The following is a 23,534-nucleotide window of genomic DNA, read 5'->3' as shown; positions in this document are numbered from 1 at the left end:
GAACCCCTTCGTGTTCGAGTCCGGCTTGCACTTGACTAGTTTGTGTCAGTAAGGGCCGTAGGTCGCAACCATTAATACGTGGTAGAGGGTCAAGACTGCAGAATTCAGTACCCGTAGTACAAGATTTTACGTCTCACCAAACCAAACCAAATACGAGAGTCGTAATACTTCCGCGTTACAGTAAACTGGATCTTAGAAGCCTTGTTTTAAAGCTCAAGTTTGTCTACACTTCTACAGCCAGCGCTCCAAGCGGAAACATTTGCGAAATTAAAATCAGTGGCATTGAATATTTGACTTCAATTCAAAGCTGTTTAGGTCCAGTTTACTGTAACGCGGAAGTATTTCGACTCTCGAATTTGGCTTCGTTTGGTGAGACGTAAAATCTTGTACTACGGGTACTGTACCCGTAGTACAAGATTTTACGTCTCACCAAACCAAACCAAATTCGAGAGTCGAAATACTTCCGCGTTACAGTAAACTGGATCTTAAATGCCTTGTTTTAAAGCTCAAGTTTGTCTACACTTCTACAGCCAGCGCTCCAAGCGGAAACATTGCGAAATTAAAATCAGTGGCATTGAATATTTGACTTCAATTCAAGGCTGTTTAGGTCCATTTTACTGTTACGCGGAAGTATTTCGACTCTCGAATTTGGTTTCGTTTCTTGAGACGTAAAATCTTGTACTACGGGTACTGATAGCTCAACGGTAAGATAATCGACATGAGTCGGTCCGCCCGCCCGCCCTAGGGGCGCGAGGGCGCGGGCCGGGGCGGGCGGCGCGGCAGTGCGCGGCGTGCGCGGCTCCCGACGAGTCGCCCGCCCAGCCGCGCGCCGACACACGTGCGTGCCGCGCGTGCCACTCCGCACCGTGCCCTACCCGCCCGCGCCGCTGGCTGCGTGCCGCGCGACTCTCGCCGTAAGCGTTGCGAGTATAGGACTCCGAGAAGTAGGGCGAAACATAACTCCAATAATGGTACCTATATCGCATGCTTTACGTTTGATTGCCGAGTGCCGGCTGTAAATGTGAGACTCGGTGTAAGCTACATTACTCGTACGTTCCTGGAACGGTGAAACTTAATGCATTTTCCACTCATAAAAATACTCTGATAACTTCGCTGTAAAAGTTGGCTTAGATACTGACTCGTATTCCTTTCCTACGCTTATTGTCTTTCCTGTGGATGTGAGCGGTGACAAGGAATGTCCGGTCGTGCTGTGTGTTTACGCGAGCGCCTGGCGCGGGCGGCCGGTGCCGTGTTGCGAAGTTAGTGTTTCGCAAGGCGCGAACCGTAAACAAAACGACACCAGACTTTTATCCGTAACAAAATCTATGTATACATACCTACTTACATCAAATAAAGTTGACGTTATTGCTCGCTGGGAGCTGAAATTGTGTAATTGCCTTGGAGTCTACGGTGTCATTTGTTATTAAAGCCGAGGTATCAAAATTGTTGAATTGATCTAAATATCTAATAGAGTAGCTTTGGATAAATTGTTTTAAAGTGTAATCTCCCTAATTACCTACTTAGCTATTTATTAAATTAATGTGTCTCGCCTCGAAAGGCGAATTTCGACGATCAAACTAACTAATGTGATGTGATAGTCAAATGAAAAAATCTTAAATAATTTTATTACTTTCCAGTAGTATCACAAAATAAGTTAATAACTAAGCAATTACATTACATGCCTACCTAAGTGGCGCCCAGTAGCACGCCAGTAGCACGCGAGCGCAAACAAACAGACGCGGAGGAGTCGCCACTCGCCACGCGGCAGATTGAGTGCCATTCGACAATCCATCATATTTAGGTGCGTACTAAAAATAAACTCTCAATTATTGCCCGTGCAACATCGCAGATGAATCGCGGAAAAATTAAAATGTGGCTTTTTAGGAAGCATCGAACTTTGTATATGTATTAATGTATATACCTACTGAAAAACAGTTTACGATGTCTTAAATAAAGAGCTTCGGATCGCAGGAGTCCCGCGGCCGGCGGCTCACTCGCGCGCCGCCCGCCCCGCCCGCCCCGGCCGCCCTGCCCGCCCCCGGCACGCTGGAGGCGCTGCGCCGCCACTCGCGGCAGATCGCCGCGCGCCGCGACCGCCGCGTGCAGGTACGGACGCGCTGCACTCTCGCGGCAGGCGAGCTGACGTCGGCGCACCTTCAACCTCCCCTCTGTTGCAGTTCACGGAACGAGTGCGAGATGGCGCTCGCGGCGACGGCGCCGGTGAGTACACGGGCACGGCGCGGCGGCTGCGCTCGCGGGGCCGCGCCGTGCTGACCCGTGCGTCTGTGCAGAGAGCGGCGGGTCGGAGATGTCGGGCGGCAGCGGCGGCGGCGAGCGCGCGCGACGTGCGTCCACGTGCCGCGTGGAGATGGGCGCGCTGCTGGCGCCCGAGCCGCGCCCGCTCGACAACAAAGTCAAGGTGCGCGAGGCGCGGACGCGGCGAGGGAGCGGCACTATGCCGCCACTTCGCTACACTTCGCGGTCCGCCTACGTGTGATGCATGTTTACAGCTTTCATTATTTCGATGTCTAAAATTAAAATATTTCCGCTTGCTAACTCTTCACTGTAGGTGCGAGTAATACAAACTTGCATCGTAATTGCAGTTGACGTCTTTATTGAGATCTATTTATAGATAGCTCTGAGATTGTTAAAGAGTAAACATTGGCGTGTATATGTATGTGTAGCTATAGTATACTAGCACAGAGTACAATGTGGGGGCGTGCGTCGGCTGAGTGGCAGCCGTCAGAGACGTAGGAGCCGCGACCCACTTACATAACGAGTTCCGCCGTCCGCGTGTCGGCCGAGAAGCCTCCGACAGCTGGTCGGCGAGCTGCGGCAGCTGCGGCCTGCGACTAGTCCGCCAACAGCTAACAGCTGTGAGCTGACCTACTTCACGTTATCGTTCATCTCACGATGGCTGCACGATAATGTTCGTTAAAATGTCTTCGCCCGTGACAGCGCTACGTGGCGCTACGTGACGCTACGTGGCGCTACGACAGGCAACGTTTGTTACGACGGTTACGACAGTCTCACATTTACGTGTGTTAGAAATCATGTTATAAATATTAAAATTTGTAAAGTTAAATACTATGGCCATAATTAATAGAGCGCATTAAATATAATATGAAGGAAACATTTGATTGAATGTAGAATATTGCAACCTAAACCTTATGTGATTCATTCAATCAAATGTTGTTGACAATACACATCCCTAAATTGCATATCTATTTAAAGTAACTTACTTACTAAGTTTGCTAATCGTTAAAATTACTACAATTATTTATCAAAGTAGTATTACATATATTTGTTTGTTAACATAATAATGACTTTAGTTAAGATACGTTGAAAACGAATCTTAAGGAATGAACGAAGGTAACTTCACGTCATTTCGATTAATGTCTGAGTTCATTCATGATAAACGATATAAAAAGCCGTGTGGCCGAATAGGCAAGTAGTTCTGTAATGAAAACCGACAAATAAACTTGTGAAATCGTCTTCGAGTTATTTTTCCTTCGTGGTCTTCTTACATCAGAAGCAGGGATCGATCGGCTGAACGCAGGTAATAAGTGATTTATTTTATTGTGTGAATAAGTCTAAAGCGATTTGAAAATTGAGATGTTTTTTTTTTGTGTTTTAAACCTGTTCATTAATATCCATTTATGGAGTTAATTATGGAAATACCCACCACCTTCAAAAGATAATTTACGAAAAGGAAAAAGGAACAAAATGAAACTTTGCTGAGATAGGAGTGATTTTTTTAATCTACCCGTATTTCATCGATTTCCATGTTTTGATCTTTCCGTGTTACTAACGTCTCTAACCGATCTACGTAGCTAACCGATTTTGAAACTATAAATAATTAAGTATGTTAAAATCTAACGCAATAACATCTATTTCTAAGTAATGTGTGTTTTTCATCTACCCGCATTACATTGATTTACATGATCAAAATGTTTATTCGTCTTTTTTTTCTTTCGTTCTTTCATATCGAGGACGACGATGTGCCGCAAGCCTCAGCCTGGAAGTGCGGCCAGAGACGCAGTCGCCGGTGTGGCCGGAGTACAGCCGGGAACACGGCTGGCAACGCGGCCAGAAGCGCGGCCTCCACGCCGCGATGCGACTGGGAGCGCAGCCGGCAGGACAGCTGGGCGGTGCAGCCGGGAGCGCAAACGTCGGCGCGGCCAGAAGCGCGGTCGCTGGTGCGGCCTGGAGCGCGACCGTTGACGCGGCCGCTGGCACGGCCAGGAGCGCGGCCGGGAGCACGGCCGTCGGCGCGGCCAGAAGTGCGGCCGCCGGCGCGGCCGGGAGCTCGGCCGCCGGTGCAGCTGAGAGCGCGGCCGGGAGCACGGCCGTTGGCGCAGCCGGGAGTGCGGCCGGGAGCGCGGCCGTCGATGCGGCTGGGAGCGCGGCCGGGAGCACGGCCGTTGGCGCAGCCGGGAGTGCGGCTGGGAGCGCGGCTGGGAGCGCGGCCGCCGGTGCAGCTGGGAGCGCGGCCGTCGGTACGGCCGGGAGTGCGGCCGTTGGCGCGGCCGGGAGCGCGGCCGTCGGTACGGCCGGGAGTGCGGCCGTCGGCGTGGCTGGGTGCGCGGCCGTTGGCGCGGCCGGGATCGCGGCCGTTGGTGTGGCCGTCGGCGCGGCTGGAAGCGCAGCCGCCGGTGCGGCTGGGGACGTGACCGTCGGCGCGGCTGAGAGCGCGGCCGTCGGCGCGGCTGAGAGCGCGGCCGTCGGCGCAGCTGAGAGCGCGGCCGTCGGCGCGGCCGAGAGCTCGGCCGCCGCGGTGCGGCTGGAAGTCCAACCAGAGCAACCGAGGGAAGCAGAAAAGTCTGCTAATTCAAATGGTGATAATTATGCATCGATGTAAACATGTTAATATGAGTTATATAGATTTCATGAGGCTCATGAGTTTTGTAGATTTATCAATGATCAATCTCCAAAACTGCATTATGATGAAAATAAAACAATCTCTAAATTTGATTCAACAACAAAAGTTAATGAGTGCACTAAATAACATACCACTTTTGCATTCCCGACTCAGATCATGTTAAAAAAAAAATAGTACATGGTAATTACAATCGATTAATCGCAAAACCTTAAGGGCTTGTGTGGATCTTGTAGATTTGCTTGGGTTTTCGAAAGACATGGGTAGGGACTAGGGAACATAACAGTGGAAGTACCCATAACCCAATGCATAGACTCAGAACTCTCACTCGATGATATTTTATGACACCCGATAATTTGTTTTAGTTTAGTTGAGTCTCAGAGAACAATATTATTTAAAGCATTGTCTTTTTTTAAAGATTTTGATGAAGGGATTAATAAATTAGAGAAATCTTTCACTTATTGGATTATGCCATATTAACTTTAAAAAAAAAAAAAATGACATTTCTATTTATTTTGATATATAAATATAAGTAATCTATGAAAAAATCTTGAACTAGTACACTCATTAACCAAATTCAATCAATCAATTAATAATAGTACAGATAGTGAAGAGAATAAATAATTATAATAATATCTACATTATTAGCATTATTAAATGTAGTATCTCTAACGGAAAAATCAAGGGATCAAAGGATATTCCAAGCATAAAGTTAAGGGGATGTCAAAATGAACTTCCAGGCATGAACCGAGGGCATGTCCGAAGAAGTTCCAGGCATTAAATTAAGGGCGTGTCTGAAGGAACTTCCAGCATGAAATGAGGGTATGTCTGAAAAAGTTCTAGACACGAAATTAAGGGCATGTCTGAAAAAAATTTCAGGCATAAAATTAAGGGCATGTCTGAAGAAAATTTCAGGCATAGAATTAGGGATGCTTAAAGAAAATGTTAAGCATTATTTGAAAATTGAATTATATGAGTAGCAGGGAGCTGCTGGATTCAGGCGGCACAAGACTATGGAAGTTCCTACGAGATTTAAAAAAAATTAAAAAAAATTATACAAGATAGATAGATAGAATTAGTAAATATGTATGAGAATTTTATTTTCTCTGTGATTTTATTTAAATCAGTGTAATTTTAATTAATGCTTCAGATTATGATAAATTAAATTATTGATTGGTTATTTTTTTTGCGACACAAGTTCTCAAGTTCTAATTATGTTTCGTTACTCAAATACTAAAGTTATTACTTTATTCATGTATCAATCCATTCTCATTTGATTATTGTAATTCTGATTTAATTGTTACAGTTTCACGATTAGTTTAATCCTGTTTTAAATGTATAAAACAATATTAAAGAAGCTAAAAATCTTGAGTAAGATTAAGATGAATTAAAATCTTAGTAATATTAGTTAAATAGATCTTAAATAATCTCAAGGATTTTATATTTAGTTCAGTTAGTTGGTAATAAAACATTTAGCTGGTATAATAAGCTTCCAGAAGACATATTGGAGGTGTCTCTCAACAATGTTCAAAGTCTTCATAAAACGTAAACTTATAAAAAAAAAAAATCTATTACAATAATACCTAAAGTACTATTTGAATGATAAGAAAGCTTGGTTGGGAATGAGTTGCTTAACAGCTTTGTGTTAGTTCTAAGTTATTTTGTAAAGTGGTGATAATAAAAAGAATACCCGGCTGAGTTTGTTGTGGGCTCTTCTCTTCTCTTCTTTTTGTTTTAAGTACGTATTAATTATCACCACTATATCATTTTACCAATTCTGGATAAACAATTTGAGTTTGAGTTTGAGGTAGTCAGGGTGTAGTCTCATGAAAGCAAAAGCACAGTGGACATAAGTACATTATGTGAAAAGAGAAGGAAATTCTAGTTAAATTTCAAATTCTTTACCACGCTCTTCTCGCCTAATACAAAGATACTAAAATATTGTCAATTATAGTTAATTATCTACTTATGCAATTAAAAGTTTGAGGACAAACTATGATTATCAGAATGGCCGAAATGTTAGAAATCATGTTATAAATATTAAAATTTGTAAAGTTAAATACTATGGCCATAATTAATAGAGCGCATTAAATATAATATGAAGGAAACATTTGATTGAATGTAGAATATTGCAACCTAAACCTTATGTGATTCATTCAATCAAATGTTGTTGACAATACACATCCCTAAATTGCATATCTATTTAAAGTAACTTACTTACTAAGTTTGCTAATCGTTAAAATTACTACAATTATTTATCAAAGTAGTATTACATATATTTGTTTGTTAACATAATAATGACTTTAGTTAAGATACGTTGAAAACGAATCTTAAGGAATGAACGAAGGTAACTTCACGTCATTTCGATTAATGTCTGAGTTCATTCATGATAAACGATATAAAAAGCCGTGTGGCCGAATAGGCAAGTAGTTCTGTAATGAAAACCGACAAATAAACTTGTGAAATCGTCTTCGAGTTATTTTTCCTTCGTGGTCTTCTTACACGTGATAGTTATTCGCAAATTACATTGTACCTGTTTGTAGTGAGTCAAGAAGGCGCCCTGGGAAAGAGCCACCAAGCAAGTACCGAACGGGCGCCCTCCCGCGTTTCGGCCCATATAACCGCGAGGTTGGTGGGGCCATGGGAGGTGGTAGGTTGTACCTGTTTAGGTTGCCACAGCCGAGGGGTGCCAACGACGACGGGTACTTTGGCCTTTGGGTACGCGGTGTTACAACTTAGGCCCGGTATCCACCTAAGCGAAGAGGAGAGGAGATGCGTTCAATCGACCAATCAGATTAAAAATAGATGACGTGAAAAAATTATCACGTCATTTTTAGGGTTCCGTACCTCAAAAGGAAAAACGGAACCCTTATAGGATCACTTTGTTGTCTGTCTTTCTGTCCGTCTGTCTGTCAAGAAACCTACAGGGTACTTCCCGTTGACCAAGAATCATGAAATTTGGCAAGTATGTAGATCTTATAGCTGACATTTGGGGAAAAACCGTGATTTTAGGGTTAGATCACACAAAAAAAATTAAATTGTGGTCATGAACTAATAATTAGTATTTTCAACTTTCGAAGTGAGTGACTATATCAAGTGGGGTATCATATGAAAGGTCTTCACCTGTACATTCTAAAACAGATTTTTATTTATTTTTATGCATCATAGTTTTTGAATTATCGTGCAAAATGTCGAAAAAATACGACTGTAGTACGGAACCCTCATTGCGCGAGCCTGACTCACACTTGGCCGGTTTTTTAAAAATCGGATTGGTTTACTGTACACATCTCCTCTCCGCTCCGCTTAGGTGGATACCGGGCCTTAAACGACGATTTGTCATCTCGAGCTTGCATTACTTGTGGCCTAAGAGCCAGCGCGTGTCAGACTTTCCTGATTTCCTTTTTTCCTGAAAGCTGAAAGTTTCTCTGCGTATTGTCCCAATACTGGGAGGAACGTTTGTTCGGATATTTATTTGAATCATGGTGGCTTTGGGAGATAACAGGTAATAGAGGCGTAAAAACCTTACGTCAAAGTTTAATAAATAATTAACATTTAAGGGTGTCTGGCCGGGATCGGGGGTTCCCACCACACTTAGTGTCTTGCAATGCATGACGAGATTTCTAATATTACTCGGAAGAAAATATAAAAAATCTCTATTACCTCTCCTACTACAAAGTTCCTCCCAGTGTTGGGGACAGTACGCAGAGAAACTTTCAGCTTTTATAAAATAAGGAAGGTTTGACACGCGCTGGCTCTCTCTCTCTATACCTACATATTTAATTATTTTTGGTTAGTTTGCATACCTAACATTTTTCCCAACGTTGTCCATTTCCCAGCATTCTCGCTGTGTTCACCCATGGCTGTCCCATCAGCGGGGCCTTCTCGTCTGCAATATACCTACGCCACCCAAATGTTTTCATTTCTACCTTATGCCCGCGACTTCGTCCCCGTGGACATACATATTATATCAAACCCCTATTTTAGCTCCTTAGCGGTTGAATTTTCCAAACCCTTTCTGAACGGACGTCTACGCCATAATAGCTATATGCACGCCAAATTTTAGCTCGATTTGTCAAGTAGTTTGAACTGTGCGTTGATAGTTCATCAGTCATGTATGATTTGAGTGTAAAATAGACTTTTGTTTTCTCTCGGGATGGAGTTTTCCGGATGTCCTATAATATTATCTAATCGCTACCTATCTCGCTAGTCGGAAGTCCATTTGCACACTAATACTGCCGCATTCTCACATTACAGAGCCCAGTCTCGTCAATAACATCTCGTTCTTGCAACCTTCTTGACATAATAGTACAGAGATTATTGCACAGGCTTTTATTACATTTTTATGTTGTACCTACTTACTTACGTAATGGCTTATGCATTCCGCTTAGTCTGTGACAGCTGAAGAAGCCGTTGTTGGGCTGGGTTCCACCAAAGCGGAGATGTGTTTAGCGGACCAATCACATTACTGATAGATGACGTGAAAAAACATGTCATCTTTTAAAAATGAGATTGGTCGACTGATCAGTGAACACATCTATCTCCTCTCCGCTCTGCTTAGTTAGTAAGTAGTTTGTTGTGTGTTCCTGTATAAATACGTGATGAATGTCGGCAGCGTCACAGTATACATGGTATGACAGAGGAGGAAAATGTGGTGCGGCCGCATCAGGAGATGGCCGTGCTGTCCCTGGAGGAGAAGAAGTTCCTGCTGGGCGTGGAGCGCGGCGACGTGGCGGGCACGCGGCGCGTGCTGCAGCGCGCGCGCGACACGGGCCACATCAACGTGGACTGCGTGGACCCGCTGGGCCGCAGCGCGCTGCTCATGGCCATCGACAACGAGAACCTGGAGATGGTGGAGCTGCTGCTGGAGTTCGGCGTGGAGACGCGCGACGCGCTGCTGCACGCCATCTCCGAGGAGTTCGTGGAGGCGGTGGAGGCGCTGCTCGACCACGAGGAGCGCACCAGGAAACAGGGCGAACTACACGTGAGCATTACCTGGTATCCGACTGGCTTATGATCCCCGACACGCACCTCTAGCTGAGACGCGCGACGCGCTGCTGCACGCCATCTCCGAGGAGTTCGTGGAGGCGGTGGAGGCGCTGCTCGACCACGAGGAGCGCACCAGGAAACAGGGCGAACTACACGTGAGCATTACCTGGTATCCGACTGGCTTATGATCCCCGACACGCACCTCTAGCTGAGACGCGCGACGCGCTGCTGCACGCCATCTCCGAGGAGTTCGTGGAGGCGGTGGAGGCGCTGCTCGACCACGAGGAGCGCACCAGGAAACAGGGCGAACTACACGTGAGCATTACCTGGTATCCGACTGGCTTATGATCCCCGACACGCACCTCTAGCTGAGACGCGCGACGCGCTGCTGCACGCCATCTCCGAGGAGTTCGTGGAGGCGGTGGAGGCGCTGCTCGACCACGAGGAGCGCACCAGGAAACAGGGCGAACTACACGTGAGCATTACCTGGTATCCGACTGGCTTATGATCCCCGACACGCACCTCTAGCTGAGACGCGCGACGCGCTGCTGCACGCCATCTCCGAGGAGTTCGTGGAGGCGGTGGAGGCGCTGCTCGACCACGAGGAGCGCACCAGGAAACAGGGCGAACTACACGTGAGCATTACCTGGTATCCGACTGGCTTATGATCCCCGACACGCACCTCTAGCTGAGACGCGCGACGCGCTGCTGCACGCCATCTCCGAGGAGTTCGTGGAGGCGGTGGAGGCGCTGCTCGACCACGAGGAGCGCACCAGGAAACAGGGCGAACTACACGTGAGCATTACCTGGTATCCGACTGGCTTATGATCCCCGACACGCACCTCTAGCTGAGACGCGCGACGCGCTGCTGCACGCCATCTCCGAGGAGTTCGTGGAGGCGGTGGAGGCGCTGCTCGACCACGAGGAGCGCACCAGGAAACAGGGCGAACTACACGTGAGCATTACCTGGTATCCGACTGGCTTATGATCCCCGACACGCACCTCTAGCTGAGACGCGCGACGCGCTGCTGCACGCCATCTCCGAGGAGTTCGTGGAGGCGGTGGAGGCGCTGCTCGACCACGAGGAGCGCACCAGGAAACAGGGCGAACTACACGTGAGCATTACCTGGTATCCGACTGGCTTATGATCCCCGACACGCACCTCTAGCTGAGACGCGCGACGCGCTGCTGCACGCCATCTCCGAGGAGTTCGTGGAGGCGGTGGAGGCGCTGCTCGACCACGAGGAGCGCACCAGGAAACAGGGCGAACTACACGTGAGCATTACCTGGTATCCGACTGGCTTATGATCCCCGACACGCACCTCTAGCTGAGACGCGCGACGCGCTGCTGCACGCCATCTCCGAGGAGTTCGTGGAGGCGGTGGAGGCGCTGCTCGACCACGAGGAGCGCACCAGGAAACAGGGCGAACTACACGTGAGCATTACCTGGTATCCGACTGGCTTATGATCCCCGACACGCACCTCTAGCTGAGACGCGCGACGCGCTGCTGCACGCCATCTCCGAGGAGTTCGTGGAGGCGGTGGAGGCGCTGCTCGACCACGAGGAGCGCACCAGGAAACAGGGCGAACTACACGTGAGCATTACCTGGTATCCGACTGGCTTATGATCCCCGACACGCACCTCTAGCTGAGACGCGCGACGCGCTGCTGCACGCCATCTCCGAGGAGTTCGTGGAGGCGGTGGAGGCGCTGCTCGACCACGAGGAGCGCACCAGGAAACAGGGCGAACTACACGTGAGCATTACCTGGTATCCGACTGGCTTATGATCCCCGACACGCACCTCTAGCTGAGACGCGCGACGCGCTGCTGCACGCCATCTCCGAGGAGTTCGTGGAGGCGGTGGAGGCGCTGCTCGACCACGAGGAGCGCACCAGGAAACAGGGCGAACTACACGTGAGCATTACCTGGTATCCGACTGGCTTATGATCCCCGACACGCACCTCTAGCTGAGACGCGCGACGCGCTGCTGCACGCCATCTCCGAGGAGTTCGTGGAGGCGGTGGAGGCGCTGCTCGACCACGAGGAGCGCACCAGGAAACAGGGCGAACTACACGTGAGCATTACCTGGTATCCGACTGGCTTATGATCCCCGACACGCACCTCTAGCTGAGACGCGCGACGCGCTGCTGCACGCCATCTCCGAGGAGTTCGTGGAGGCGGTGGAGGCGCTGCTCGACCACGAGGAGCGCACCAGGAAACAGGGCGAACTACACGTGAGCATTACCTGGTATCCGACTGGCTTATGATCCCCGACACGCACCTCTAGCTGAGACGCGCGACGCGCTGCTGCACGCCATCTCCGAGGAGTTCGTGGAGGCGGTGGAGGCGCTGCTCGACCACGAGGAGCGCACCAGGAAACAGGGCGAACTACACGTGAGCATTACCTGGTATCCGACTGGCTTATGATCCCCGACACGCACCTCTAGCTGAGACGCGCGACGCGCTGCTGCACGCCATCTCCGAGGAGTTCGTGGAGGCGGTGGAGGCGCTGCTCGACCACGAGGAGCGCACCAGGAAACAGGGCGAACTACACGTGAGCATTACCTGGTATCCGACTGGCTTATGATCCCCGACACGCACCTCTAGCTGAGACGCGCGACGCGCTGCTGCACGCCATCTCCGAGGAGTTCGTGGAGGCGGTGGAGGCGCTGCTCGACCACGAGGAGCGCACCAGGAAACAGGGCGAACTACACGTGAGCATTACCTGGTATCCGACTGGCTTATGATCCCCGACACGCACCTCTAGCTGAGACGCGCGACGCGCTGCTGCACGCCATCTCCGAGGAGTTCGTGGAGGCGGTGGAGGCGCTGCTCGACCACGAGGAGCGCACCAGGAAACAGGGCGAACTACACGTGAGCATTACCTGGTATCCGACTGGCTTATGATCCCCGACACGCACCTCTAGCTGAGACGCGCGACGCGCTGCTGCACGCCATCTCCGAGGAGTTCGTGGAGGCGGTGGAGGCGCTGCTCGACCACGAGGAGCGCACCAGGAAACAGGGCGAACTACACGTGAGCATTACCTGGTATCCGACTGGCTTATGATCCCCGACACGCACCTCTAGCTGAGACGCGCGACGCGCTGCTGCACGCCATCTCCGAGGAGTTCGTGGAGGCGGTGGAGGCGCTGCTCGACCACGAGGAGCGCACCAGGAAACAGGGCGAACTACACGTGAGCATTACCTGGTATCCGACTGGCTTATGATCCCCGACACGCACCTCTAGCTGAGACGCGCGACGCGCTGCTGCACGCCATCTCCGAGGAGTTCGTGGAGGCGGTGGAGGCGCTGCTCGACCACGAGGAGCGCACCAGGAAACAGGGCGAACTACACGTGAGCATTACCTGGTATCCGACTGGCTTATGATCCCCGACACGCACCTCTAGCTGAGACGCGCGACGCGCTGCTGCACGCCATCTCCGAGGAGTTCGTGGAGGCGGTGGAGGCGCTGCTCGACCACGAGGAGCGCACCAGGAAACAGGGCGAACTACACGTGAGCATTACCTGGTATCCGACTGGCTTATGATCCCCGACACGCACCTCTAGCTGAGACGCGCGACGCGCTGCTGCACGCCATCTCCGAGGAGTTCGTGGAGGCGGTGGAGGCGCTGCTCGACCACGAGGAGCGCACCAGGAAACAGGGCGAACTACACGTGAGCATTACCTGGTATCCGACTGGCTTATGATCCCCGACACGCACTTCTAGCTGTTTGGAGCTATACGCGTTCTAAGAAATTAAGTACATTACGACATCTGCATGCCAGAGAGTTCTCCATAATGTTCTAAAAGACGTGTGAAAACTGTCGATTCACTCTTGGCCGATGTGGTAGATTATGGCCACACCCTTCTCGTTCCGAGAGACCTGTTCTCAGTAGTGAGCCAGCGATGGGTCGATGACGATGACGATGCTTAGTACCTATCGACGATCACAGATCAGCCAATCCCGTTAATCACCTAGCAAGCTTTTGAAATTCTCTCAAGCGTGAAGTTGATAGACATAAACGCTTTGAAAGCCGATTTCTGCGGCACGGTCATTTATCTCCATTCAAATCGTAATTGTACCTATTTCGAGGCACAATAAAATCTTTGGCACCCTTCTCGGCCATTTATCCGCGTTCAAATCTTTCTTGTATTTCATTCCTGTAAAGAAAAATACAATTTAAAACTTTGACCAAGTACTTAGGTACCTACATAGGTAGTTGACTCTCAAATTTTTTTTCATTCGGTGACTTATTCCCCCCTATAACATACCCTTGATTCCAATCTCACCGCATGATCCTAGTAAGAAAGGACGATGCAGTAAGTATCTAAAAAAATACTTATTAAAAAACCAACTTCCAAAACCACTACAAAGTAAAAAATAACTTTTGTTTCTAGTATCTACACGTGTAGGTATCAATGTATGTTGAAGTCGGGCGAGCTGGACGCTTTGATTTCTAGTTTCTTTTATGCTCGCCCGACTTCATACATACATACCTACACGTGTAGAAACTATGTAGAAACAAAAGTTATTTTTTACTTTGTAGTGGTTTTGGAAGTCGGTTTTTTTTTGTGTAAGTAGTCATTGCTTGATACCTAAAATATCAATCCACCATCAGAAATTCCCGAATCCCCACGGCTTAGGAGTTCAGTACCTTGCAGCATCAGCATTGAGCAGTTGGGATCCGAAGTTCAATGGTGTAACTAGTCTATGTTTGGCACCAAAAATAATATTGCATCATCCGCAGTTCCTGAATCACTATAGTTTAGGAGTGCTGTACTCTACCTCATCAGGGTTGAGGAGTTGGGATTTGGACTTTAAGCATGAAGTCGTTGCTTGGTACCTACAACATTTGTTCACTATGAACACTTCCTGAATCTTGATAACTTAGGCGGGCAGTAACCCTGCAGCATCAGGATTGAGGAGTTGGATCCAGAAATTTAAATGGGACCACAACCTCTGCTAATAAAAAAAATTTTTGCAAATCGGTCCAGAAACCTGGAAAAATCGATGTACATACATAAAAAAAGGGCCGAATTGAAAACCACCTCCTTTTTGGAAGTCGGTAATGAAGGAAGCGGATTATCTTGGAAAGGTCACCTCCTAACCGGTCGGCGGCGGCACGTCTTTGCCGATAAGGTGGTTACTAACCAAAGCTGAAGTCTCCCTGTCTCCCACGAGACCAGACCAGAGATAATATTTAACAAGTTTCCTGTATTGCCCCCAATTATTTTTCGAAGGATACAATGTCTGTGACAGAGCTGGGAGGCGCTGCCGCCGGAGACGGCCACGTTCACGTCCGACATCACGCCGCTGATCCTGGCGGCGCACCGCGACAGCTACGAGATCATCAAGCTGCTGCTGGACCGCGGCGCCGAGCTGCCCATGCCGCACGACGTGCGCTGCGGCTGCGACGACTGCGTGCGCGCGCGCCGCGAGGACTCGCTGCGCCACTCGCGCTCGCGCATCAACGCCTACCGCGCGCTGGCCTCGCCCTCGCTCGTCGCGCTCTCCTCCAAGGACCCCATCCTGACCGCCTTCGAGCTGTCATGGGAGCTGCGGCGCCTGTCCGCGCTCGAGCACGAGTTCAAGACCGAGTACCAGGAGCTGCGCGTGCAGTGCCAGGAGTTCGCCACAGCGCTTCTGGACCACACGCGCACCTCGCACGAGCTGCAGGTGCTGCTCAACCACGAGAAGGGCTCGCCGCAGGCGCCGCTCATGGAGCCCGGCGCGCCCGAGCGGATGCGGCTGTCGCGGCTCAAGCTGGCCATCAAGCTGCGCCAGAAGAAGGTAAACAAACAGACGCTCACGACACGTGGATCCTATCCTCACTAAGGAGTTGCAGGTTCCAACTTGATCTTTTCAAAGTCAAAGTCAAATGATTTATTCAAAATAGGTAATAAATTACTCTTTTTGATGGTCAGATGTTGGTTTTCTAAGATATAGTGGTGATAATAATTATTACGCAAACTTAAAACTAAAGCTACGAGGGTTCCCAACGCGCCCAGGTCTGAGAAGAGCCCACAACAAACTCAGCCGGGTATTCTTTTTATTATCACCACCTTACAAAATTATTTAAACTTATTAGAACTATCTATCACAAGTCGTTAAGCAACTCATTCCCAAGCTTGCTTATCATTTAAATAATCCTTTACATTGTAATAGGATTTTTCAATTAGTTTACGTTTTATGAAAACTTTGAACTTGTTGAGAGACATCTCCAATATGTCATCTGGAAGCTTATTATAAAAACTTATAGATTTTCCAATAAATGAATTGCTATCTTTACTTACTGGTACTTTTCAGAGTTTCCTCTCAATGTCACCATTTTGATAGTTATGCCTAACTACTTGTAACTACTATAAAAAATTATGCAAAAATTGTTATTTAATTTTTAATGTTCGTTAAGAAGTCCGACCGTGAAACGTCATTATAGGACCATGTCTAGTGGTTGTGGTAGTTTGTAGACGAAGCTACTTCGTGTCGACTATCCAGAACATTCCTTATTACTACCTTGGATAACCTCATACATAGCGGTCGGCAAGGTGGAGCGAAACACCCTCGGGCGATCACTCCGTCGTGGGTCTGAGCCTCTGACCAGATCAGGGCAGTCAGTCACTGGCCTAACATTTACAACCGCTACGAGAAAGCCGAGGACCGAACAGAGTGGAAAGCTAAGTTATTTACCTACCAGTGCTAAGTATACGAAGGCACTTCATGCGGACGAAGAGAGTGAGTGGGTTTGGAGTAAGTAAAATGTCTTTGAAATGTTGTTATTAGGTATGTTCTGAACATGGTTCCAGTTCGTGGCGCACCCCAACGTGCAGCAGCTGCTGGCGTCGATATGGTACGAGAGCGTGCCGGGCTTCCGGCGCAAGAACATGCTGCTGCAGGCGGCCGAGATGGTGCGCATCGGCGCCATGTTCCCGCTCTACTCGCTGGCCTACATCGCCGCGCCGCACTCCACCGCGGGCCGCACGCTGCGCAAGCCCTTCATCAAGTTCCTGTGCCATTCCGCCAGCTACTTCATGTTCCTGTGTAAGTGTTCCGCTTCCGGCGCAAGAACATGCTGCTGCAGGCGGCCGAGATGGTGCGCATCGGCGCCATGTTCCCGCTCTACTCGCTGGCCTACATCGCCGCGCCGCACTCCACCGCGGGCCGCACGCTGCGCAAGCCCTTCATCAAGTTCCTGTGCCATTCCGCCAGCTACTTCATGTTCCTGTGTAAGTGTTCCGCTGCTGGACCAAGGTTTTCTTTGTCACGGGTATGAGCGATGTCATACTTTCCCAAAAATTAGAAACTATTTATTCTTTTTCTCAACCGTTCACTCTTGGCAGAGTGGTCGTGACTATGAATTATCTTTCACTGCTGCTCGTGCGACTTGCCTTCAGCGACTCCTGTTACGTGCACACATTGTGATAGGCGGAACTGTGCATACGACTTGATTAATGATTTGAATTAGTTCGAAGTTTACTGGTCTGAAATGTAATTTGGCGGCAGTTCTGCTGATCCTGGCGTCGCAGCGCATCGAGACGGCGGCGAGCGGGCTGTTCTGGGGCGCGCCGCACACCACGCCGCTGTCGCGCCGCGGTGCCCCGCCGTCTCTCGTCGAGTGGCTCATCTTGGCGTGGGTCAGCGGTGGGTGGAGTACCACAATTGTCCTCTTAACCATCACCATGCTTCGATACTTCCTATTCATTTATATCAAGCTCAAACGTCACCTCAATCACAAAATTCAGTGATCCCAAGAGCCAACGTATATAAACACGTATGGTGATTCCCGCCTCAGGTCTGATCTGGAGCGAGGTGAAGCAGCTGTGGGACATGGGGCTGCGCGAGTACGTGCACGACATGTGGAACGTCATCGACTTCGTTACCAACTCGCTGTACGTCGCCACTGTCGCGCTGAGGATCGTGTCGCACTTCCAGGTACGTTTGTATACCCTCTCCTTCCTTTCTTTCCAAATAGTAGATTGGTTATACTGGTTGTAGTGATGGTTCGCTTGATTATATATATTCCATTAGTTTGTGCTAAAGCGATTGGTTGCAGCCGAATTGAAATTCCGATTTCTGAATTGTAACCAATTCGATTGTGGTTTTTTGGGTTCCCGTGAGAAAAGGTTTAACAGCCTCAAATCGTTTACCATAAACACAACCACAAATATTCAATGATGCGCAATCTTTTGTGGATTCCTAATTTTTGTATGCAGTCCTATTCAATACGTTGAGAAATGTGGGTATGCTGCATAAACTTATAATTACTGATGGGGGCTTCTGTAGGTTCTGTATGTCGTAGGTGCGCCGCGAGATGACCCTGGGGCTGCAATGGAACCAGCCGCGAGAGAAGTGGGACGCGTGGGACCCCATGCTGCTGTCCGAGGGGCTGTTCTCCGCCGCCAACATCTTTAGCAGCCTGAAGCTGGTGTACATCTTCAGCGTCAACCCACACCTGGGACCCCTGCAAGTGTCCCTCAGTCGGATGGTGCTAGATATTCTAAAGTTCTTCGTTCTGGACATACTAGTAATATTTGCTTTCTCTTGTGGTGAGTAAAATAATTGATGTATGAAAAACTATATTTATACATAAGTAATATCTTTTTGGAATCACCCAGATCTTTTGACACAAGTAGACGACTTAGAATCAATTCTTAATATGCAGCTGAACGAGCTATCTTGGGCCCAAGTATCCCTAACCCATCCGTTATGGTGGTCTAGGGATTCGCAAAATTTCCAGTGTCGCTTTACCAGCTTTCCTATCTTCTGTCCATAGTTCTGCAAATCTCATAAGTAAAATTTTAATGGCATCCCCTTCAAACTTTGAGATTGCTGGCTTGGAAGAAGCTAGAAACGCTTTCTTAATTGCATGCCCAGGTCAAAATTTTTCAGTTTCTCCAAATTCACAAAGGAGCTGGGACGACATAATCTGCAAATTAACCTATGACAATCTTTTGAGCTGTAGTACAGGTACGGCGCGTGCTAGGCTTTTAGCCGTGGGTACGCGTGAGGCCGGCTACTGGCTTCACGCGTATCCTTCGTCAAATACAGGAACATTTCTTGAGCCTGACACGCTACGAATCGCAAGCTGTCTACGGCTCAGGGTTCCGGGGCTCCTCATAAATGTCCCTGTGGCAGGGATGTCGACAAGCTAGGACATCACGGACTGTCATGCCAAAAAAGTGCAGGCCGCTTCTCGAGACATGCCGCACTTAAAGATATCACACGCCGGTCCCTTGCCACCGTCAACGTGCCAAGTCTACTTGAGCCAACTGGTATTGCAAGAGACGATGGCAAGAGACCAGACGGTATGAGTTTGATTCCATGGAAGGTGGGCCGGGTGCTGGTATGGGATGCAACCCGTTCAGACACGCTGGCTCCTTCCCATCTACATGCACCGAGGGAACGAACAACAGAGCTGGTGCAGCATGTGAAGCGGCTGAAAAAGCCAAAACATGCAAATACAGGGGTCTAGGCTCCGAATATGAATTTGTCCCATTCGGTGTCGAGACCCTTGGTCCGTGGGGTCCTAGCGCTATAAGACTTATTAAGGAAATAGCAAAAAGGTTAGTCGACATCACAGGAGACCGAAGAGCTGGCAGCTACCTCGGACAAAGAATTAGCCTAGCTATTCAAAGGGGAATTACATATACCTATTTCAACAAATAAATAGATTTTGATTTTGATTTTTGATTTTGATTTTGGAACGATGCCAGTATTTCGGAACCTTGCCTAAAGGTTGCCTGCCCATTTAATAATATATTTTAGTTATAATATTATATTTTTAAGGTTTTAGTTTTAGTTTAAATTATCATAAGTAATATATATTATGACATTGGCAAATGGCAATGACAACTTTGACCCCAAACACCATTCCAAGTGAGTATGATGATGCTACTGTATGCAACTGCAGCATTGTAGAGTTCCCTTGACTTTTAAATGAGATAACCTCAGTTATATGAATGTTCTCCGTATGATAAGGCCATTATCTCTGGCCACTTTGGCTAGAAAATATTAACAATCCCCCATTCATATTCAACGTTGAATAAGGATTGTAATGTTTTTGATTTGCAGGCCTTAACCAGTTGTTGTGGTACTATGCTGACATGGAGAAAAAGAAATGCCACATCAGCTCATCCCTGACGCCCGCCAACGGCACGCTCATCGACCCCGACGCCTGCGTGGTCTGGCGCCGGTTTGCGAAGTAACTACTTTCAATCTTCTTACTGACTTCACCCAAAATAGCACAACATTCTGAACATTTCTGTTCCATCACATATCTGTGGTTCCAAGCCCCTAATTTTCAGTAAAAATAAAATCCATTACTTACTAAAAGTGTACTTTAAGTACACAGCTAGTTCAGCCTTAGTACGGTAACCCGCCTTAGGTCTCCATCTTAAAAATGTCAAATCCAGTCAGCCATTGCAAGACATCAAACAAAAATGTTCAGATCTGTTGCTCAAAGTTACACCTGGTCTGTTTCAGTTTGTTCGAGACGATGCAGACGTTGTTCTGGGCGGCGTTCGGGCTGGTGGACCTGGACTCGTTCGAGCTGGAGGGCATCAAGATCTTCACGCGCTTCTGGGGCATGCTGATGTTCGGCACCTACGCCGTCATCAACGTCATCGTGCTGCTCAACCTGCTCATCGCCATGATGAACCACTCCTACCAGCTCATTTCTGTTAGCAATCCTATTCGTACTGCTTTGTTATGCTCAAGAAGTTTCTTGATGGCCGTTCGGGATGGGGACAATGAATGGCAAAAAGTGAAACGAGTGAATGTGACTACTGTATGTGTTTGTTATTGTTGCTGTATGACTGCGCTTCAGCTTCGCTTCTGTCAGGTGTTCCTCTCATTAACGTTTACAAGTTCATCTTTTAAGCCAGCGTCCGTCAACTGAACACCTGGCATCGAACATGAGATCGAGGTGACCGACAAGACGATTAACTTGACTAAAATATGACTCCTGTTGACATATTATCCCGATCGGGTAAATATACATACTTATATTTAACTTCGGCCCGCATACAATAGTTATAGGCAGGTAAGGTTTGCAGCTGCAGTCAGGAAACGAATCAGACACATTTCCTGATCCTGATCGTCTCCGTCCAGTAGTTTGAACAGTGCGTTGCTAGATCAGTCAGTCAGTCAGTCAGCTTTTCCTTTTATATGCATAGATTTAAGGCACAGAACTGGAGTACAGTAAGTTCTTCGCATGTATACCTACTCACTCGTACAAATTGTGGCACCTCCAGGAGCGCGCAGACGTGGAGTGGAAGTTCGCGCGCAGCAAGCTGTGGATCAGCTACTTCGAGGAGGGCGGCACGGCGCCGCCGCCCTTCAACGTGGTGCCGTCGCCCAAGTCGCTGCTGTACGCCTGGACCTGGCTGCAGCGGCGCCTGTGTGGCCAGACGCGCGCCAAGCGCGAGCACATGCGCACTATACGGGTGACTAAACACCGCGGTCTGTGTGTGGACCCCGGTTCTCCAATTCCCTTAACAGTGTTCCTGTAACCTATGCCATATTATGACAGCTTGTGGGGTACAAATATATGCGGCCAAGTCAAAAAATTGTACCCCAAAAGCTTTCAAATGGCATGGTTTAAGCATTGTTGAGGGATTTTGAGGACTTGTACCAAAATGACTGAAGATCGTTTTCAATAATCTCATATTATCAGTATGTTCGGAATTCAGATGCACTGTGAAACGGGTCACAACGTTAGTTTCTCTTTGGGCCGGAGCCGCGTCAGGATACCGTTAGCTTTGTCCGCTCTGATACTCTTCTTACAACCTTTCATAACACAGCACAGCTCAGACCACTAACGTAGGCAGCTGGAAATATTGGGAAGGAGATTTTAATAAGTCTAAGTAGGTACTTCTTTCATTTCTTACCTAAGTCCTTCTACTCTGTCCTACTAATTTTAACGTTTTGATTTTGTGTGTTTTTCAGAGAAAAGCAAAACAAGCGAACGAACGAGACTTCAGGTATCAGGTGAGTGACAAGTCGAACGGGTTTGTTGCAATGTGTCCAGTGACGCTCCCAGTACTGAGGCAGCGGTTGTGCTGTGCAGGCCATCATGCGCAACCTGGTGCGGCGCTACGTGACGGTGCAGCAGCGGCGCGCCGAGTGCGGCGGCGTCACGGAGGACGACGTCAACGAGATCAAGCAGGACGTGTCCGCCTTCCGCTGCGAGCTGGTGGAGATCCTGCGCAACTCCGGCATGAACACGTCCACGGCCAACGCCGGTGCGCCAGGTGACCGCATGCCCTGTACTGTAACCGCCCTAATCCTTCTCCTCCTTCTCAATCTCTAGCTAATGTTTACTAAACTTCCTTCGAGTGCTTCTCTCTCTGCAACTCCTCGCGGCGACCTGTCCCTTCGGGAGGCTGGCTTGGTGTTTGGTGTCCCTTCCTTAGTAGTTGTCACCTCGTGACATCGTAGCGAGAACAAGATGTCGAGCTAATATCTAGTCGCATCAGGCGGCGGAGGCGGCAAGAAGAACCGGCAGAAGGAGCGGCGGCTGATGAAGGGGTTCAACATCGCGCCGGGGGGCTCGCTGCCGCCCGTGGACGAGTTCTTCGCGTCGCTGCACCACGAGCACGAGGCGCACGGCACGCACCACGCGTCGCTGTCGGCGCTGCTGGGCCAGCGCCTGCGCGCCAGCCAGTCCAGCCTGTCGGACGGCGGGCCGAGCGCGCGCCGCAAGCCGCCGCACAAACGCCGCTGGGGCACCATCATCGAGGCGGCGCGTGCGGCGCGCGTGTCGCGCCTCATCGGCCGCTCGCGCTCCGAGGACTCCGTGTGCGACCACGCCAGACCCTCGCCGAGGTAGGCCATCCCGCGTGCTATCGCCAGACCTACACGGTCTCGAGCTGAAGTGACAGCGATGTGTGCACGTGTTCCAGCGGCAGCGAGCGGTCGGACTCGGGCAGCGACTCGCAGCGCAGCCCGGAGCGCGTCACGCGCAGCGGCCCGCTGCACCCGCTGTCGGCGCTGGCGGCGCTCAAGCGCAAGCGCAAGAAGTTCTCGGACTCGCGTCGCGCGGCGGAGGGCGCGCGCGCCGCGGCGGGCGCGTCGGAGGCGCTGCAGCGCGCCAGCTCCGTGCCCGCGCGCGCGCCGCCCGCGCCGCCGCCGCGCGCGCCGCGCCCGCCACCGCCCTCCGTGTCGCCCTCCACCACCACGGAGAGCGTGGCGGGCAAGGGCGGCAGCCGGGAACCTCTGCTCGCCAGCCTCGAGGACGACGCCCTCAAGGTTCTCATTTTAATGTTATGTTTATGAGTGCTATAGAGAGAGAGCCCGGGAGGGCCAGACTTTCGTTATTTTATAAACGCTGAAAGTTTCTCTGCGTATTGTTGTTGCCCCAACCACAAAGAGGAACGAGGAGCGATACTCGTTCGTCGAAGTTTGGACCCAGGGTGGCTTTGGGAGACAACAGATAACCAAAGTGTAAAATTTCTTACATCAAAATATAGAGTGTAATATTTTTCGGAATAATACCTACTTATTAGAAATCACATCATGCAGCCAGACAGTGTAGTGGCAACTGGCAACCCGCTGCCAGACTCCCTCAAACTTTAGTAGGTGAGCGCATGATTATGAAAAACAATAGATGGAGTCCCAAGGTGCTAGAATGGCGACCTCGCATCGGAAAGCGCAGCGTGGGAGGACCCCAC

General features: G+C 49.4%; 2 protein-coding genes across 2 annotated transcripts in view; both read left to right on the top strand.

Annotated features, from left to right (window-relative positions):
* Nucleotides 1–785: 785 nt before the first annotated feature.
* LOC117983256 (transient receptor potential-gamma protein-like) overlaps nucleotides 786–23,534 on the top strand; it is a 28,134-nt gene continuing 5,385 nt past the window's right edge. Inside the window, exons 1-17 of the mRNA XM_069499155.1 lie at nucleotides 786–971; nucleotides 1,972–2,106; nucleotides 2,178–2,220; nucleotides 2,292–2,419; nucleotides 9,492–9,860; nucleotides 15,127–15,657; nucleotides 16,671–16,905; nucleotides 17,368–17,505; nucleotides 17,657–17,796; nucleotides 18,164–18,410; nucleotides 19,936–20,065; nucleotides 20,347–20,542; nucleotides 21,117–21,308; nucleotides 21,811–21,852; nucleotides 21,932–22,115; nucleotides 22,341–22,689; nucleotides 22,767–23,112. Of these exons, the coding sequence (XP_069355256.1) occupies nucleotides 969–971; nucleotides 1,972–2,106; nucleotides 2,178–2,220; nucleotides 2,292–2,419; nucleotides 9,492–9,860; nucleotides 15,127–15,657; nucleotides 16,671–16,905; nucleotides 17,368–17,505; nucleotides 17,657–17,796; nucleotides 18,164–18,410; nucleotides 19,936–20,065; nucleotides 20,347–20,542; nucleotides 21,117–21,308; nucleotides 21,811–21,852; nucleotides 21,932–22,115; nucleotides 22,341–22,689; nucleotides 22,767–23,112 (3,408 nt within the window). The 5' untranslated portion in view covers nucleotides 786–968. The remainder of the gene's footprint in view (nucleotides 972–1,971; nucleotides 2,107–2,177; nucleotides 2,221–2,291; nucleotides 2,420–9,491; nucleotides 9,861–15,126; nucleotides 15,658–16,670; nucleotides 16,906–17,367; nucleotides 17,506–17,656; nucleotides 17,797–18,163; nucleotides 18,411–19,935; nucleotides 20,066–20,346; nucleotides 20,543–21,116; nucleotides 21,309–21,810; nucleotides 21,853–21,931; nucleotides 22,116–22,340; nucleotides 22,690–22,766; nucleotides 23,113–23,534) is intronic.
* On the top strand, nucleotides 3,086–7,364 carry LOC138402465 (glycine-rich protein 1-like). The gene is made up of 2 exons (XM_069499154.1): nucleotides 3,086–3,559; nucleotides 3,993–7,364. The coding sequence occupies exon 2, from the start codon at nucleotides 4,115–4,117 to the stop codon at nucleotides 4,859–4,861; it is 747 nt and encodes a 248-aa protein (XP_069355255.1). The 5' UTR covers nucleotides 3,086–3,559; nucleotides 3,993–4,114; the 3' UTR covers nucleotides 4,862–7,364.

Source organism: Maniola hyperantus, chromosome 6 (genome assembly GCF_902806685.2).
Source record: "Maniola hyperantus chromosome 6, iAphHyp1.2, whole genome shotgun sequence".
In the NCBI taxonomy this organism is placed as follows: Eukaryota; Metazoa; Arthropoda; class Insecta; order Lepidoptera; family Nymphalidae; genus Maniola; species Maniola hyperantus.
Note: the sequence above shows the minus strand (reverse complement) of the source record. Positions and strands in the feature narration are given on the sequence as shown.